Below are 17,257 nucleotides of genomic sequence, written 5' to 3'. Positions count from 1 at the left end.
CCGGGATCGGCGCGGTGCCCGCGGGATGCCGCAGCCTCGCCGCCGGGCCCGGCAGCCCCGAGCGGACCCCGTGGGTGTCACCCGCGCCCCCGCAGCGTCCCCGCCGGGGCACCCCGGCTGCCGGCGGTGAGCGCACGGGAAAACCAGCCATGAAGTCAGAGCGGGAGCCCTCGGCGCTGCGGCCTGGCTATAAAAGGATTTACTCCATCAGCCCCCGGCCCGGTCCGCCCTGGCCCCGGCCCCGCTGGGGCGGAGGCACGCGGGGAATGCTCGAGCACGGGCTTTCGTCGCCGGTTTTCGGAGTCTTTCCCCAAATATGGTGCCTGGGATGGAGTCACGGAGCGCTGCGGGGCCGGGCGCCCCGGGAGGGAGGGTTCGGGGGGGCCGGGCTCCGCGCCCCGCTGACATCACCGTCCCGCCGCCCGCCTTTTAGCGCAAGGTCGGGGTCCCCGCGGGGCAGTGCGCTGGTCCCTCGCCGAGCATCGCCCTCGCTCCGTCCGCAGCCGCTTGTGAGTCCTGCCGCGGGGGAGGGGGCGGCGGGGAGGGTCCCCGGCGTGGGAACGCCAGCCCCCGGCACGGGGGTGCTGCTCCCGGGACGGAGACCTGGGGTAGCGAAGCCGCTCCCGGGACTGCGATCTGAGGCTCCCCGGGATGGGGATGCTGCTCCCCGGGATGGGGATGCTGCTCCTCCAGGCGGAATGCGGCTCCCCGGGATGGGGATGCTGCTCCCGGAGGAGGGTCGGGCTCCCCTGCTCGGGCTGGGGTCGCTTCCGGGGTTCTGTCCTGCTGCTGGTCCCGCGGTAGCCGGAGGGGCCGTGCGGGGCTCCGGGCAGCGATGGAGGGGCAGCTGCAGCCCCCAGTTTCTGCCCTGTGCTCGGCAGGGACAGGAGACGGGCCCGGGGACAGGCAGGGCAGTGTGGCCGAGGGAGCCGTGTGTGACCCCTGTGAGCCAGCTCGGGCCAGGGCACGGAGCGGGACTGCCTGGGGCATCTGCAGCATCCCGGGATGTGCCCATGATGGGATCTGGGCACAGGCTGCCCGTAGGGCTCGTGGGGTATCACCACCTTAATCACGGGGCTCGGGGGGCACTGGCATTGCTGGCAGCAGGCGGGGCTGGGGTCCTGTCCCGCACTGAGCTGAGGGTCTCAGCCCGCAGGAGCCGGGGTGCCCAGCGCTCCCGAGGAGCCCGCGGGTGTGATGTGGAACACCCACCCCGCTCCCGGAGGCACCCGAGGCTTCCTGCCGAGCAAGGAGCCGGGCAGGGAGGAGCGATGCCAGCTCCACCAAAGGCTTGGCTGCCGCTCCCAGAGCCTCTCCCAGCTGGCATCTTCCCTGGCATCCTCCCTGGCACCCTCGGGGCCTGCCTGCAGCCGACTACCTGCCATCACTGCCCGCAGCATGTCCTTACAAGGGCACGGGCACGGCTCCCACTGCTCCTGCCTCACCCGCGCTCCTCCCCAGCTCCTGGACCTGCTGTGCCAAGGCCACCCCACGGCCACCCTGCCATGCCAAGGCCGCCCCACGGCCACCCTGCCGTGCCACAGCCACGCCATGGCCACCCTGCCGTGCCACGGCCACCCCACCATGCCACAGCCAGGCAGCCTTGACATGGTCACCCTGACCCCTGGATCCTGGCATGGGTCACACCAGGGACATCCATGCCAACCAAGAGCTGGCAAGGGACAGGGATGAGCTGGGGAGGAGGCATGTCTGCCAGGACACCAGCCGTCTGTCGGGGCAGATTTTGGAGGTCATGGTGGTGAATTTTCCTCTGAACATGCCTGGATGGAGCTGAAGGGCTGTCACCTGGCGAGGGAAGAGTTGGAGGGGCTTGTCCCCACCGCAGCAGAGTGGCAGGCAAAGGACAGGAGACAGCATCTCCGCGGCCTGACTGTCCCTGTCGTGCCACCAGGTCTCCCACCGCCGCAGCCATGGCAAACAAAGGGCCGGCCTACGGCATGAGCAGGGACGTGCAGTCCAAGATCGAGAAGAAGTACGACGACGAGCTGGAGGACCGGCTGGTGGAGTGGATCGTGGCGCAGTGCGGGGCCGCCGTGGGACGCCCCGAGCGGGGCCGCCTGGGCTTCCAGGTCTGGCTGAAGAACGGCATCGTAAGTGGGGCCCGGGGGTGGGCGGCCATGGGGGGCTCTGAGGGCAGCACGGGGGGCTCTGAGGGCAGCACGGGGGGCTCCATGGGCAGCTCAGGGAGCTCTGAGGGCAACACGGGGAGTTCTGAGGGCAGCACGGGGAGCTCCCAGGGCACTGCAGCAAGCCCAGGCTCCTCTCCGTGGCAGGTGCTCAGCAGGCTGGTGAACAGCCTCTACCCAGACGGCTCCAAGCCCGTCAAGATCCCCGACGCGCCGCCCACCATGGTCTTCAAGCAGATGGAACAGATTGCCCAGTTCCTGAAGGCGGCCGAGGACTACGGCGTGGTCAAGACAGACATCTTCCAGACCGTGGACCTGTTTGAAGGTGCGGGAGGGGATCCCAGCGGGGTTGGGGGTCCCGGGGTCGCTGCGCTGTGCCTGTCCTCACGCCTCTCTCCCTGGGCAGCCAAGGACATGGCGGCGGTGCAGAGGACGCTGATGGCCCTGGGGAGCCTGGCAGTCACCAAGAACGACGGGAACTACCACGGGGACCCCAACTGGTTCATGAAGTGAGTGGGGGAGCGCAGAGCTGGGCACGGGGGCCCCCTTGTCATGGCTGCTCGGAGCTGGCTCTTTGCCGTGCCTGGAGCGCATGGAATCGGGACGCCAAACTTCGAGCTGGGGAGGGTGGCTGGGACACCCCTGGGGGGCTCCCGGGCAGCCGGGGGTGCGGGTGCCCCACGGGCTCTCCCTGTGCCCCGCAGGAAAGCGCAGGAGCACAAGCGGGAGTTCACCGAGAGCCAGCTGAAGGAGGGCAAGAACATCATCGGGCTACAGATGGGCACCAACAAGGGAGCGTCACAGGCGGGCATGAGCTACGGCCGGCCCCGGCAGATCATCAGCTAGGCACCCCCGCGCCGCCCCCAGCCCTCCCCAGCCGGGACCTCCGTCTCCGCTCCCCCCGGCCCAGCGCCGCCGCCCATCCATTGGTATTTATTGAGGAGCATCGCCCGCCAGCCGCATCGCCCCGCCAGCGGCCGCACGCAGCCCCCGCCCCGGGGCCGCAGCCCCCAGCGCCGAGCCCCGGCAGCCCCTGCCCCCGGCAGCCCCCGGGCAGCCCCTGCCCCCGGCAGCCCCCGGCCTCGCACCCCCGGCCCTGCCCCGGCCGGCAGCCCCGGCGGGACCCCGCGCCCCGCCCGCACAGCCCCGCGCCACCGCCGCAGAGATCCCTGCAACGGGGAGAAGAGAGAATCGGCCTCGGTTTTGTACTTGGTTTTTGTCAAAATTAAAGGGTTATATTCATCCAGCGTGGCCTGATGAGGTTTCCTGCCGCCCGCCCTGCTGCGGATGGAGAGCCAAAGTCCTGCTCCCTGAAAGGGAGCTGCTCCTTCTGCCCCCTCCAAAGCTGCGGCTTGGATTTTCCCTGCCCGGCTTGGAAAACTCTGGCCTCTCCCCGCTGAACCGTGACAGCCGCTTCTGTCCCTGCCCCTTCCAATGCTGTGCGCCAGCCCTTGCCGGGAGCAGCCCCTTTATCCCAGGGACAGAGGGCACACAGCCCCCCCGGATCTGGTCCCCCCCGGCCCCGGGGCTGGGAGCTGCCGTGTGACACATTTTTCCCCAGTGAGGAAGCTCCGGGAGAGCAGAAGAGTGATGGATGGGGGAGAGGAGGGTTTTTCAGGCTTTATTTGGAAAGCTACACAAAAGGGCTTTGCTGATTAAAAAACAAACCCCAGCTTTAAAAAAATAAACCACCGAACCCAAAGACATGTGAACGAGCCAGCCCTGCCCAGGGGAGCCACTGCCACAGCAAGCCAGCCTCCCCTCCCCAGCCCAGCCCAGAGGTGCTCCTGTGCCCGGGGACACAGGGACAGCCCCATCCTGCCCCCAAAGAGGCTGGCTCCTGCCTCCCCCACCCCACAGCTGCTCTGTGCCCACAGGAGAGGAGGAACCAGCAGGACTGGAGCACGGGGGCAGGGAGTAGTGCTGCTTGGAGATGAGTGAAGCAACTCCCTGCTTCTAAACGGGGAGAACTGGTGGGTAGGGGCCGGCTGCCAGCCCGGGAAAATGCCAGTGCTGCGGGGTCCCTGCCTGCAGAGGTGGCTGCTGGGGCCGTGCTGCATTTTCCAGGCTGGCTCTGCAGAAATCAGGGATGAAGGGACACGTCCCGGCCCTGCTGCAGCTCTGGGAATGGCACTCCACTCACAGCGGGGCCCTGGGTGTCCAGCAGGGCAGGCTCCGCCAGGAAAGGGTTTAAGGCTTGCTTTGTTTTCCAGGAGGAGGGAAGGGAAGCTCCCTTTCCAGTACCAGCCCCCTCTCCTCGTCCCCAAGCCACTTCCCACACCACCTCGGGCAGGACACAGTGGCAATGGTCCGCGGGGGCTCAGGAATGAGTCCGTGCTGCCCCAGCCCACAGGGCCGTACCAAGGGAGGGCCCCAGCCCCAGTCAGCAGGGCTGGAGCTCCCTGTCCTCCCCGAGGAGCTCAGTCGATGCCTCCTGGCCCGGGAATCCCGTCCCAGTGGGGGCTGCCTCCTGGAAGCTCACAGCTCTGCCATTGCTGGAAAGTTTGGGGTGGGTGGGGGTCCAGGACCCCTCCTCCCCATCCCGAGCGGGCTCCAGGTGCTCACAGTCCATCTCGGCCTCCTCCACGTCCTTCTCCCTGTACAGGGGCACCGACTCCATCTCCAGGTCGCTCTGCAGGGCTCGGTGCTTCCTGCCCTGCTGGTACCACCTGCAGCTGCTGGAGCTGGAGCAGGCCAGGTCCAGCCCCGCCTCGTTCCTCGTCAGGCAAACCTCCAGCATGTAGTAGAAAGTCCAGAACACGGCAAAGCATCCCAAGAGCAGGAGGGTCTGCAGAGGGAAACCCCTTGAAGAACACAGCTCGCCACCCCCTCGGGGCCCTGCCCGCCGCCCGGCAGAGAGGCACAGAGCAGGGTCCTGCTCTTCCAGCTCATCCTGGGGCATGCAGGGCTCCCAGCCCGCAGGCAGGCTCACCTTGAGGGTGTTGGCTGTGATGGTGTAACGCTGCTCCTCGGGGATGTCCAGCCCTGGGGGACAGGGCAGCGAGAAGTCACTGCTCAGGTACTGCCCACTCATGGCTTCCTCCAGCAGCCTGGGGACAGAGACACCCCGTGAGGCTCCCATGGCCAGGGGAGGCTCCAAAACGCCCACAGAGGGTCTGCAGCGTCTCCTTCAACACAGAGCTGTGTTGTGCAGCCCATGGCTGCCCTGGGAGGTGTGAGGGCAGCCCCAGCCTCACCTGCCACACGCCCACCTGGCAGCAACAGGGCTCCAACCCGGCCGCTGCTCACAGGCAGGGATGAACCCCTCAGCCTCCCTCTCCTGGCTCCCTCCTCTGGTGGTGTCCTACCTCCGCCGCTCCTTCATCTCTGCTGGGGACCAGGAGGAGCCGTACAGCGTCAGCTGCCACTGCCTCAAGGTGCCAGGCCGCAGGCTGTCGTCTCCTGGGGAGGAAGCAGGCTGGTCCAGTGGGGAACTCTCCGAGCCAGCCAGGCCACGGGCTGGCAGCTCCCTGGGACGTGGCACAGAGCTGGCAGCGCTCCGGGGGGCAGCACTCACCGATGTCCCTGATGAGCAGCCTGTAGGTGCCCTGTGCCTCCTCGCCCCAGCAGCGCACCGTGGAGAAGGTCCAGTCAGAGAAGCCATTGGGGTCCCTGCCGAGGGGGGAGAGGAAACAACCCGTGAGGGGTCACAGAGCCACCAGGCAGGACACGGCCCCAGCGCCCGGCCCTGTCCCCTCGGGGCTCACGAGTCCATGCTCCGGGTGGCGCCGATCAGGGACATCATCCCGCTGGGGCACAGCAGCCGGATCTCCAGGTTGCCACGGCGAGGGTGGCTTATGGTGACAGTGACGGCCACGTGCTCCAGGGTCCTCATGCCAGACAGCTCCAGGTCGGCAGGGGTGACTGGGAAAGGGAAGGGGGCACTTGGTCAAGGCTGGTGGCTTTGGGATGGAGTCCCCACTCCCAGGCAGCCCCACTGGGCTGTGGTGCCACTTCACAGGTCACACACGTGGTCTCTGCCTCTTCCCAACTGCCCTGCGCGGGGCTGGCAGCAGAAGCCAGGTGTCCAGGCTGGCCCAGCCCATCTCCAGCTGCTCCCAGCTCCAGGGATGCTCACAGCCCCGAGCTGCTGAGCACAGCCCCTCTGGGAGCTGGGTGGGCGCTCCCAGCCCCTGCCAGGGGGACGCGGGCACACCCTGGGACAGGGGACAGGTGTGTCACGGAGCCAGCAGCGTCCCCTGCGTGCAGGCCTGCCGGGGGCCGGGCCGAGCTCTCCTTGCCCCTGGCAGCCCGGAGCAGCCGCTGCTGCTCGGCACAGCCCGGCCAAGTCGGGAGCTGCAGCATTTCCTAAAATGGTCAAAGGCAGCAGAGCGGCTCTGGCCGCTGCCCAGCCCAGCCCGGCTCCTGAGCCCGCCTGGCTCCCCAGCACATCGGTGTCTGCCTCCCCGAACACATCAGGGCACGGTGGGCGTGTGGGGAGGGGATCCCCCGGGGATGGGCAGCGGAAAAAGCCCGGGCAGCCCAGCACTTAACCCCTTCCTGGCCTCCTGCAGCCCAGGGCTGGTCCTGCCCTGCTGTGCCACATGGCAGGGCTGCCTCTGCTCTCCAGGGCACACCTGCTCTCTGTGGCACCCCTGCTCTCCGTGGCACCCCTGCTCTCCAGGGCACACCTGCTCTCCAGGGCACACCTGCTCTCTGTGCTCTCCAGGGCACCCCTGCTCTCCGTGGCACCCCTGCTCTCCAGGGCACCCCTGCTCTCTGTGCTCTCCGTGGCACCCCTGCCCTCACCAGGCTGGCCCTGCTCTCCATGGCACCCCTGCTCTCCAGGGCACCCCTGCTCTCCAGGGCACCCCTGCTCTTACCGTTCCAGGCCACCTCCAGCTCCTGTGGGAGCCACGGGATGCTCCTGCCCTCCTTCAGCACGGGGCTCACGTAGGAGGCCAGGTACGGCACGGACTCCCAGATCTGCCAGGGGAAGGACAGAGGGCTCAGCACGGATTGCAGCCTCCCTGCACACCCATCCCTCCCTCTCCCACAGGCTGCTCCCGTGCTGGATGTGGGCCCGGGCCAAGGGGCCTCTCCTGATGATGCTCTGGGACACCCCGGGGATGGCAGCAGTGCCCAGGAGAGGAGGGAAAGTCACCGCCTGGAGCCAGAAGGGCTGATCAAGGTTTGGGACTCCCCAGCTCTGGGTTTGTCACAGTGGCTTTGAGCGCTGTCCTGAGGCTCTTCCACTCCAACCCGCAGCACAGGGGACAGGGAACAGCAGAAGCCAAGGGCCTGCAGGAAGAGGGAGCAGCCTGGGGGTCCCTGTGACCCCGGGGGCACGGCTGGCAGCGGCAGTGACGCGACACAGGGACAGAGCTCCACACTCAGCGGGGACCAAGTGCCAAAGGGACGCGCCCCGGGCTCCGTGTGACAGAGGAGGAAGAGACGGGGATGCCTCTGCCTGCTGTGAGCACAGCACTCCCCTGGAGCTGCCAGCTGAGGACAGCCTGCTTCTGGGGGCAGGACACCCTCCCTGCAGCCACGGTGACAGCAGAGGGAGGAAGGGGCTGGGGCCGCTCCCGCTGCGTGGCTCGGGGCCCTCGCCATGGCTATATATAGTGCTGCAGAGCAGCAGCTCGGGGCAGCTCTCGGGCACTGCTGGGAGCCTCGTGAGCTCATAGCAAAGGCAGCCTCAGAGCCAGGGCCAGCAGGATGGTGGCCAAAGCGCCGAACGGCAGCGGTGTCACCCCGCGGCGTCACCGGGACGGGACCTGTCCCTGCCATGGGGCTGGGCTGGGCCGCTCTGCCTGCCCACAGGGCAGGTGTGGGAGGGCAGGAATTACCTTGGCAGCGTTCACCAGCCTCCAGGCGTTGAGCAGGCCGAAGCCATGCTGGTGGCTGTGGCTGAAGCCAGCCTGGTTCGTGTCCCACTTGGCGTGACGGTCCTCGTACTGCAAAGACACACGGGGGGCTCTGCTCACCTGGGGAACACAGGCAGCCTGCACCCCCAGGCCTGAAGGGAAGGAGGCCCAGACACATCCCACAGGGGTGGGGAAGCAAACCCACATGGCCTTATTAGAAAGGAACAGGTTGATCTTTGTTTGAAACAAGCCCCGGGACAAAGCGGCTTCCCAGCTCCTCGGAAAGGAAACGAGCAGCACGAAAGGGCACAAATGCCTCTGCTCTGAAACATCCCAGCTGCTCCCTGCTGCCCAAACCCCTGCCTGTGGCACGGCAGAAGCCTTGGAGAGAAGGAACAGAGTCCTTTAAATCACCAAGAGCTGGGGCAGGACAGATCCGGGTCCCATCACTCATTGGGTTGTACTGCTCTGGCAACATCGGCTTGGAAGTTATGGAAAACACTGTCCCGTGCCAAAGAGAGCACAGCATCAGCTGCACACAGACTCCTGCTCCCCGAGGGGTGAGGAAGAAACCCCATCCCTCCAGTGAGTTCCCACTCCTGCTCTGGGTGAAGGGCAGGGCTGTGTTTGCTGCCCAGCTCTGTTGTGCCTGTTTCCAGGAGCCCAGTTCTCTGGAGAGCTCAGGAAAGGGCAGGGCAGGGCACAGCTCCCGTTTCCCACTGCCTGGACCGTGAGGTGACATTGCAGAGGTGTCAGCCCTTGGGCTGGGCCAGCCCCTGGAACCTCCTGAGTCCCTGGAACCTGCTGAGCCCCTGGAACCTGCTGAGCCCTGGAACCTGCTGAGCCCTGGAAGACCCCTACACTGGCAGATGGAGGCATTCCTGAGGCAAATAACCCATTTATTATCCTGACAGGGGAAAAAGCCTCAGGCACATTCCTGGAAGGAACACGGGGTGAGGGCAGAGCCCAATCCCCGTGCCGGAGCCAGACGTGGGAGAGATTTATGGAGGGGCAGCAGACACAACCAAGGATGTGCACGGCACACGGCACGCCGCAGCACCCCGAGGGCAGGGTGGGGAGCGGGCAGGGAGGAGGAGGAGGAGGGCCAGGCCCTCACCTTGGTGGCGGTGAAGACGATGACGTGCTGCACGTCCCGCCAGGTGAGGCACGGCCGCACCTGCAGCATCAGCGCGATCATCCCCGCGGCCAGCGGCGCCGCCGCCGATGTCCCCGTGTGCCCCTCCGTGCAGCCCGTGCCCTTCTGCAGGTCCCAGTCGGTTGTCACCTGCCGAGGAAAGGGGGATAGGCCTCGGTCAGGCCGCTGTGCTGGGCTGGGCTGGTCGCACAGGCGTGGGGGCTCCTGGCCCCGAGCCGTGCCCTGGCCAGCCCAAGTCAGCCTGTGACACAACTGTCCCTGCTCAGGCAGCCAGGAAGGGTCCCCGGGACAGCCTCGCTGCAGGGACAGTGATCCCAGCTGGAACCATGCATGGACACAGCCTCACTGCAGGGACAGGGATCCCAGCTGGGAACCCTGCACGGTGACAGCCTCACTGCAGGGACAGGGATCCCAGCTGGAACCATGCATGGACACAGCCTCGCTGCAGGGACAGTGATCCCAGCTGGAACCATGCATGGACACAGCCTCACTGCAGGGACAGTGATCCCAGCTGGAACCATGCATGGACACAGCCTCACTGCAGGGACAGGGATCCCAGCTGGAACCATGCATGGACACAGCCTCGCTGCAGGGACAGTGATCCCAGCTGGAACCATGCATGGACACAGCCTCACTGCGGGGACAGTGATCCCAGCTGGGAACCATGCATGGACACAGCCTCGCTGCAGGGACAGTGATCCCAGCTGGGAACCATGCACGGACACAGCTCCCTTTGGAGAGGGACACAGAAACTAGCCCTAACTCAGCAACTTTGTGGGAAACTCCTGGCAGATGCAGTCTGGGCTCTTCCTCACTGTCACTGCAGATCAGTGTCACAACCAGGCTGCAGGGGGGCCACGTAGGGCTGTGCTGAGCACACACAGCCTCTGAAGAGGCATCAGGCAGCTCTCAGACTCTGCCACCTCACTGCAAAGCAAGTGCATCCATCCCCCTCCACTCTCCATGGGGAGAAAGCCCAAAATCTGAAGGGTTTTTTGTGTTTTGCTTCACTCCATCCCATTTTTCCAGCTGTGAGTGGCTCCAGCTCACGCTGGGACACCGAGTGTCCCCCACAGAGCACCCTGAGAGCACAAACTTTCAGTAGGAAACACATCCAGTGCCAGAGGCCGTATTAAATTCTTCCCATTAAGGAAACCACGCAAAGTTTATGGTCTGGTAAAAATAAAAAAAATAAAAAAAAATCTGGAGCGGATGGCTGCAGGGAAATTAACTGTGAGTGAACTCTGGCACCGCTGCAGCCAGCTCCAGGGTGCAGACTGTGCTCCTGAGAGAGGCTGTGCGGGGCTGAGCAGGGCACGGGCTGGCTGAAGGAGCCACCGTGGGACAGGCTGCTCCCCGCTACGCGTGCGCCTCGCCCTGGCTGCCCCACCGAGTGCCAGCTCCCCCGTTAGCGTCCCCCAAAACCAGCGTTTAAAATGAACGGGCATCTGTGACCTTCAAAGCACTGCCACCGTGCTGGGGGAGGCCAGACCAACCCCCGGGCCCGGAGCTCCTGATGGAACCCAGCAGAGCCCTCGCTGCTTCCTCTCCTTCAGGGTCAGCGCTTTCCAAACCAGCCTGGGACAACTGCAGGGATTTCTGACAGCAAGGATCAGCCCTGCTCTGGGTTTTACTGTCCCTGTGGCAGACTGTGCCGTGCCCTGGCTGGGCACAGACCCCTGCCCTGGCTCTGGGCTGCAGGAGGAGCCTGCTGAGGATCCCAGGCTCCCCCTGCTCCCCAGGTTTCCCCAGCACGTGGGGAAGCCTGTTTGGCACGCCTGGATCCGGCTGCTCTGCGGCAGGCACAGAGCCACAGGAAAGAGCTTTTGGGAAGTCCTGTCCTGGTGGGAGATCCTCCAAACGTGGACAACCCAACCCTAAACATCAGGAGCCAGGGATGGTTCCCCAAGCTGCCCTGGGCTGGGTGGGCTCTGCAGTCCCTGCTGGCCCCACAGGACAGGAAGGGGTCACACCACTGGCACCAAGGGAGGGACAGGCTGGGTCAGGCCTGCAGGGGGAAAACAGCCCTGGCTGCTTGGCTCGGGCAGAAAGGACGTGCTGTTGACAAGAAGTCATTTTTTGGCAAAAGAAGGGAAAAGCTGATAAAAATATTCTTAAAGATTCGACTGGGAGAGGCCCACGTGCCAGAACAGAGGAGAAGCTGGGGCCAAGAGGGTTAAAGAGCCCGATGCTCCCCCTGCCCTGCAGGCTCCAGCATCCCTTGGGAGCACAGCGAGCGGGGCTGAGAAACAGGACCCTTCCTGTTTGTGCAGGGCCTGGATAAAAGGCACGAGCACGGCTCACAGGGGAGCTGTGTGGAATCAGAGGGGATGGAGAGATGTCCTGGCTGTCCCAGGGTGGCCAGGAGGGCACAGACAGGGGACACGGGTACTCACGATGCTCCTCATCATCTTGTCCCCGCCGCTGAAGGTGACGGCCAGCATGGAGGCACACTCCTCAGCATAGAAGGGCATGGAGCCCGTCTCATCCACGGCTCCTGGGGAACAGGAGAGGCACCCCTGTGGGAAACCACCCCGCTTCCACCGCTGGGGTTTCGGGGTGTCGATCCCCTAAGAGCCTCTCCTGCCAGATGTGCTCTTCCAGGGCCTGGGAGCTGGGCAGGGGAATCAGAACCAAGCCTGGATTCTGCCCGCCTGGGAGATCTACAGGAAGGGCAGCCATGATAAACAATCCCTCACTGTGCTCGGTGGCACACAGAGCTCCTGCCCCTCACGCAGCTTCTGCTCTGAAGAACGTGGATTACACCCTTCTCCAATCCACAAACGATGGGAATGCTGCATTCCAGGCACGGCAGTGTCTGTCCCAGCCCCGGGAGGGAGGCCTGGGCGCAGGCAGGAATTTCTCTGGCCTCCTCTTGCTCTGCAGGTCAGAGGCAAACCGCAGGCGCGGGGGCTGAAGCCCAGGACACCCCAGACACTGCCACGCTTGTTCCCAGACACGTTCCCACAGATCCCCACCCTCCAGCCAGCTCCAGCTGGGCAGGCTCTGTGCTTTTGGGATGACCCCACTGCTGCAGGCCGGGCAGGGAGCAGCCGGAAGGCTCACCTATGGTGACGGTGTAGATGGAGTTGGCATATCCATCGTAGTTGCAGTTGTCGCTGTGCTGGCCCCCGTTGCCACTGGCCACCACGAAGATGCTCCCGAAGCCGCGGCGACCCGCGATCACCCCGTGCTGCAGGGCAGCCTGTGGACAGGGACAGGGCAGGGGGGCTCCTGCCTCGCTGATCCCAGGGGTTCCTGCCGGCAGCCAGCCCGGCACGTGTGACCAGGGCTCCCCGCACAGAGCCACTGCCCCTCTCTGAGCGCCAGCCCCACACACCGGGCTTTGCCTTTGCTGAGACACAGCACGGCATGGGCCCCGCCTGGGAGCACAGCCCAGCCCAGACACGGCTCCCAGCCGGGGAAAGGACACGTCTGAGGGGTGAGCAAGGGCACAACCCCGCTGGAAGTGAGCACCCTGCCCTCCTCCCCTGGCAGAGGAAGGTACACTCTGCCCATTCTCTGTGGCACAGCGAGCTCTGCCTGTGCTTTGTGTCCTGGAGCTTGTTCCAGCTGTCTCTGCAGGCAGGAAGGGAATAAATTAACCTGCAGAACTGGAAACCATTTGTTATGGTGAACGAACAGCTCGGCTGTCAGCGCTGCTCCGAAGGGCGCAGGAACTGCTGAGCTGTGGTTGCAAAAGCACAGCAGAAGAGCACTGGAGCAGAACCACACCCCACTGCTGGTTTGGGGGCCCCTCGGTGACCCCCTGCAGCACAGGCAGGCTGGGTGTGTTCTGCAGCGCAGGAGCTCTGAGAAAACCTTAATGGCCAGGGAAGGAGCAGCCTCAGCTCCGACTCTTCCTCCCACTGCAATCCCACTGCCCTTATTCACTCCATCCCTGCCTGGAGACCCAGCCTGGGCACAGGCAAAGCCCGGCCTCCTGAGCAGAGAGCATCCCCTGGGCTGCACATGCTGCCAGTGCCACAGCCCAGGCTGTGAAAGAGCCTTTCCCTGCTGGAAACGGCCTCTCCTTGGAAAGCTCACCCTGCCCTGCCTGCACGCTGCCCTCCCGCCACAGTGTCACCTCTCCCAGCCACACCTCGGTGACAGGGAAACCTCCGCCGGCACCGAGGGACGCACGTGGACGCACAGAGCGTCACAGACGTGTCCCTCCCTGCCTGAACGGGCAGGCAAGAAGCCACGAACCCCGGGGGCTCCCCCGGGGCTGCTGGGGCTGGGCTTTACCTTTCCCAGCTGGTGGGGGCCATCCACAGTCTTCCCATCGTCGTCAGGACCCCAGCTGCAAAGAGAGACAGCGTGAGGTGACAGCCCCAGGAGCCACAGGCGGCTCTCCCTGCCACCACGGCGAGCTCCCAGCAGCCCCCAGCTGCTCCCAGCCCCACCACTGGGACTGCAGAGCACTGCGCTTTCCCAGCCATCAGGACGGCCCCTCGCCGCTGGGACACGGCTGTCGTGTCTGCCCCGTGCCCCTGGGTCAGATTCCAGCGGGCAAAATGTTTGATTTTGATTTAACACATTCCAGTCCCCGTCACACGGGCTGCCTGACCACAGAGGGGAGCACAGTGCCCCCTCCAGCACAGCCAGCCCAGGGCACGGGCTGCAGCAGCACACGGGGGGACACCCCACAGCTGCAGGTGGCCCGGGACAGGTCTCCAGGAACGGGATTGCGGCGCCTCCAGGCTAGCTGCAGCCACAGGAGGATGGGAGCTGGGGTGAGCTGTGACCCCGTCCCCAGGCAGAGCAGGGCTGGCAGCTGGGGGCCAGCCCAGGGCCCCTGGGGGCTCACCTGCAGCTGTAGATGTCATTGATCTGATAGTGCTTGTTGAAGGCAATGGCCTCCATGCTGTCCGTGAGGGGCCCGTCCAGCACTCGGATCCCTGCGGGACGAGGACAAGGAACGTGAGGAACACGGGTCACGTGAGCTGCACACGCTGCAAACAAACTCCTGGCTCGAGGCTGCCCCGCTGTGCTCAGCCTGCGAGGCCAGCCCAGCTTTGGAGGGCCGAGGCAGCACCAGGTCCTGCTGGATCTGGGGCAAACCCTCCTGTCCCCCGTGCTGTGGGGACATGACGAGCTCATCCCTGCTTCTGCCAGCTGGGAGCCCTGGGCAAGCCCTGGCACCCCGGGGACTGTGGTGGGACCAGGCGTGGACAGAATGGTGTCCCAGCATGGCTGTCCCCTGCCCTGCCAGGGACACGCCCTGCAGCGCACAGACCTGGCCTCCCTCTGCAGAGCAGCTCTGGAGGCAGCTGGGGCACGGCACACGCTCCCCGGCCCTGCAGGGGAGAGGCACAGCACTGGCTCTTCCCCCTTGTCCACCCCACAAGGCAAAGCTGAGACCAGAGACCCGGGCAGCGAGAGGGGCTGGCCAAGATCTGCTGCCCCAGTGCCTCCAGACACGTCGTGGCACAAGTGCCTGGCTCAGCCAGCACGGCACAGCCGCTCTGCCAACAGCCTGGCAGCCGGGGGGACCAGGAACACTCTGGAAAAGCTGCCAGGAGCCAGCTCCTCCGGAGGGGAGCTCAGGCAGGCGCGGGGCCCTCCGTGCAGCAGTGAAGGAGCCCGAGCGGGGCAGAAGTGCCGGGATGTGGAGGGGAGGCGCGCGGGGGCTGCCCGGCAGCCTGACCCACCCGCGATGCGGCTGCCGTAGGCGACTCCCACCGTGCAGAAGCTGTTGTTCGGCACCGCCGCGATCTCCCCGGCGCAGCGGGTGCCGTGGTGGTTCCCGTTCTCCTCGTCGGGGTGAGGCATGGGGTCGGGGTCGTTGGAGTTCAGGTCGTAGCTGCCTTCTGGGCTCTGGAAACAGACCCACGGTCAGGAATGGGGCTCTGCTCTGCTCGGTTTGGGGAAATTGGGAGTTAAGAGAACCCAACGCGGGCTGAGACGCAGGCTGGACGTCACGGGAACTTGGAGGCTGCTGCGGGGAAGGGACCAACCAAGGCAGCTCCAGGCCCTGCTGCGGGTCAGAGGGATGCCAGCTGCCTCCCACAGGTTGCCCAAAGGCAGGTAACCCCCAGACCCGGAGGCAGAACCTCCCAGGAAAGGTTTGCTGCTGGCACTTTGCGCCCTGGCTGAGCCAAGGTGACACGCAGGCTGGACTCTGAGCTCCCACACGCCCCTGTCACACTGCCCCCAGCCTGCACAGGCACTCACGTAGTTCGGCTGGATGTCCTTGATGGTGTGCTCCACGCCGTCGTCCACCACCACCACCGTCACCCCGCGCCCCGTCACGTTCCGCTCCCACACGCCCGTGACGTTGATGTCCTTCCCGGGGCTCTTGCGGTTGTTCTAAGCATCACAAAGGACAGTGAGGGGACAGGGTCAGCGCTGAGGGGACCTTCCGGGTGCACTGGACGTGACGTGCGGGGCTGGGGCCAGCACGGGAAGGAGTCACAGGACAGTCGGGGAGATTGTTTGAGGCTGACAACGAGCAAACAGTTGCTGGAGCCACGAGGTGGAGGGCACAGCGTGCTCCAGCCAAACCCCTCTGCCCACCCCAGTGCCCCCAGTGCCCAACCAGCGGCAGGAGCCGCTTCCTCCTGTTACCACAGCGAGCACGGGGCAGGAAGGGCGAGCTCTCAGCGAGCTCCGTCATCACCAAAGAACAGAAAGAGGCTGCTCTGCCTCCTGCATGACAGCTCGCCCGCGGCCACGCAGACAGCCTGAGCCTGCGAGCGCAGCAGGAGCTGGGAAAGCACTCACCAGATGCCACTGCTGGGGGTATTTGGGATCGTTAAAGTGCAGGCTGCGCTTGGAGCGCTTCAGAAGCTTCTGTTCCGAGTGCCACCGCACGCTGTCGTGCTGTGCAAACAAAGTGTCCACGGACCTCCTTATGGCTTCGTGCTCAGCCGCCGCGCGGCCGTCGGGCTGGTAGGCAAAGAGGTAATGGCCCTTGAGCTCCCCGACACGGCCCATGTTCACCAGCCCCGCGGCGCGGGCCAGCTCCTCTGCGCGCTGCTCCAGCTCCTCCTCGGGTGCCTCCAGGCTGACCGCCCAGGTCAGCTCCCCGTGGCGGCCCTCAGCGCCCAGGGCCGGCGAGGCCAGCGGGATCCAGGAAGCGCTGAGCCAAAGGCACGTGTGGATGCAGAGCGTGGCCTCCATCCCCGCGCTCCATAGCGGCGCTCCCCGCCTCCAATGCGGCATCAGACAGGCGGGCTGCAACAGCACACGGGAAACCGGTGAGAAGCCCTCCTGATGAGGACACGGTGGCCAGGGCCACCTGAAGGTCCCACAGAGCCCCACGGGGCTTGCCACCAACCCGCTGCACGGCGGATCCCCTTCCCGGGACACCACAGCCGGGGGGCTCCTTCCCAGCGGGTCAGAACGGGAGGCGCACCCAGGCCGGGCAGGGATCGGTGCCAGCCCTGCCCTGCTGCTGGGTGCCAGCCCCGGGCCAGGAAACACGGCGCTGGGCTGGCAGGAGGAGCCACTTCCCCCTCTCTGATAAGGAACTGATAAGAAACTCTTGGTGCGTGGCTCCCCAGTGCAAACACCGCGGGCACCGCCATGCTCCGCGGGCAGCCGAGAGCCGGCTCCTCTTCTGCAGGAGCCCCACCGGACTCGTTCCTCACCTGCTCCACGGCCGGAGGAACCTGCTTTTCCCCGGCATGGGCAGAAATCACCACCGAGCCCCGGTTCAGCCCGCAAACCAGGGCACCGCAGAGCGGGGAGAAGCCTCCGAGACGCCGCTGCCTCGGGCGCGCCCGGAGCTCCGCACCCCGGCCCCTTCCTCCCTCACTCCCCTCCGACACGACCCCTCGGCTGCGGCTGCCGCTGGCCACCGCGCTCCGGGGGTTCCTCTCCCAACAAGCCGGGCTTTAAGCGCCCCTCGATGCCCCCCGGCAGCGGCACCGCGCAGCGCCCCGGGGCAGCCCCGCTCCGCCGGCACCGGGGACACGGCGGAGGTCACCCCCGGGCAGAGCACCGCCGCTCCCCTCCGCCACCCCCGCGGGGAGCCGGCGGCGGCGCTGCCCGGCCCGCTGCGCATCCCGCCGCCCGGAGCCCGCCGGTGCCGCCCCGCAGCCTCACCGGGCATGAGCCGCCGCCGCCGCCGCCGGAACCGCGGTGCCGCTGACAGCGGCGTCACATCCGCCGGGGCGCGGGGCGGAAGGGGCGGCGCG

At 66.2% G+C, this 17,257-nt stretch overlaps 2 protein-coding genes across 5 annotated transcripts; one reads left to right on the top strand and one right to left on the bottom strand.

Moving 5' to 3' along the window:
• Window positions 1-377: 377 nt before the first annotated feature.
• On the top strand, window positions 378-3,394 carry TAGLN (transgelin). The gene is made up of 5 exons (XM_038161377.1): window positions 378-509; window positions 1,913-2,111; window positions 2,295-2,472; window positions 2,554-2,656; window positions 2,852-3,394. The coding sequence occupies exons 2-5, from the start codon at window positions 1,932-1,934 to the stop codon at window positions 2,991-2,993; spliced, it is 603 nt and encodes a 200-aa protein (XP_038017305.1). The 5' UTR covers window positions 378-509; window positions 1,913-1,931; the 3' UTR covers window positions 2,994-3,394.
• Window positions 3,395-3,749: 355 nt separating this feature from the next.
• PCSK7 (proprotein convertase subtilisin/kexin type 7) lies at window positions 3,750-17,256 on the bottom strand. Of its 4 annotated transcripts, XM_038161370.1 has the most exons (17): window positions 16,709-17,143; window positions 16,396-16,588; window positions 15,840-16,292; window positions 15,291-15,425; window positions 14,768-14,933; window positions 13,924-14,014; window positions 13,362-13,416; window positions 12,180-12,318; window positions 11,510-11,610; window positions 9,075-9,242; window positions 7,940-8,047; window positions 6,971-7,073; window positions 5,855-6,011; window positions 5,665-5,759; window positions 5,456-5,549; window positions 5,080-5,197; window positions 4,518-4,935 (listed from the first exon to the last, which is right to left on the bottom strand). In XM_038161370.1, the coding sequence occupies exons 3-17, from the start codon at window positions 16,278-16,280 to the stop codon at window positions 4,531-4,533; spliced, it is 2,376 nt and encodes a 791-aa protein (XP_038017298.1). In that variant the 5' UTR covers window positions 16,281-16,292; window positions 16,396-16,588; window positions 16,709-17,143; the 3' UTR covers window positions 4,518-4,530. The 4 variants fall into 4 exon arrangements, 3 of the variants coding, with proteins under 3 accessions (XP_038017299.1, XP_038017298.1, XP_038017297.1); XM_038161369.1 differs by lacking the exons at window positions 16,396-16,588; window positions 16,709-17,143 and adding an exon at window positions 17,166-17,256; XM_038161371.1 differs by lacking the exons at window positions 16,396-16,588; window positions 16,709-17,143 and having other exon boundaries at window positions 3,750-4,935; window positions 15,840-16,280.
• Window position 17,257: the final 1 nt, after the last annotated feature.

The sequence above is a fragment of the Motacilla alba genome, chromosome 24 (assembly GCF_015832195.1).
Source record: "Motacilla alba alba isolate MOTALB_02 chromosome 24, Motacilla_alba_V1.0_pri, whole genome shotgun sequence".
NCBI classification, from domain to species: Eukaryota; Metazoa; Chordata; class Aves; order Passeriformes; family Motacillidae; genus Motacilla; species Motacilla alba.
The sequence above is the reverse complement of the archived record's forward strand: the minus strand, read 5'-3'. Positions and strand labels throughout refer to the sequence as shown.

Coding starts and splice junctions, on each gene's coding strand:
- TAGLN (XM_038161377.1), top strand. CDS start 1,932: ATGGCAAACAAAGGGCCGGCCTACGGCATGAGCAGGGACGTGCAGTCC. Junction 2,112..2,294: donor TCTGGCTGAAGAACGGCATC/GTAAGTGGGGCC, acceptor TCTCCGTGGCAG/GTGCTCAGCAGGCTGGTGAA. Junction 2,657..2,851: donor GACCCCAACTGGTTCATGAA/GTGAGTGGGGGA, acceptor TGTGCCCCGCAG/GAAAGCGCAGGAGCACAAGC.
- PCSK7 (XM_038161369.1), bottom strand. CDS start 16,280: ATGCCGCATTGGAGGCGGGGAGCGCCGCTATGGAGCGCGGGGATGGAG. Junction 15,426..15,839: donor ACCCCCAGCAGTGGCATCTG/GTGAGTGCTTTC, acceptor TGTGATGCTTAG/AACAACCGCAAGAGCCCCGG. Junction 14,015..14,767: donor CTACGGCAGCCGCATCGCGG/GTGGGTCAGGCT, acceptor CTCGTCCCGCAG/GGATCCGAGTGCTGGACGGG.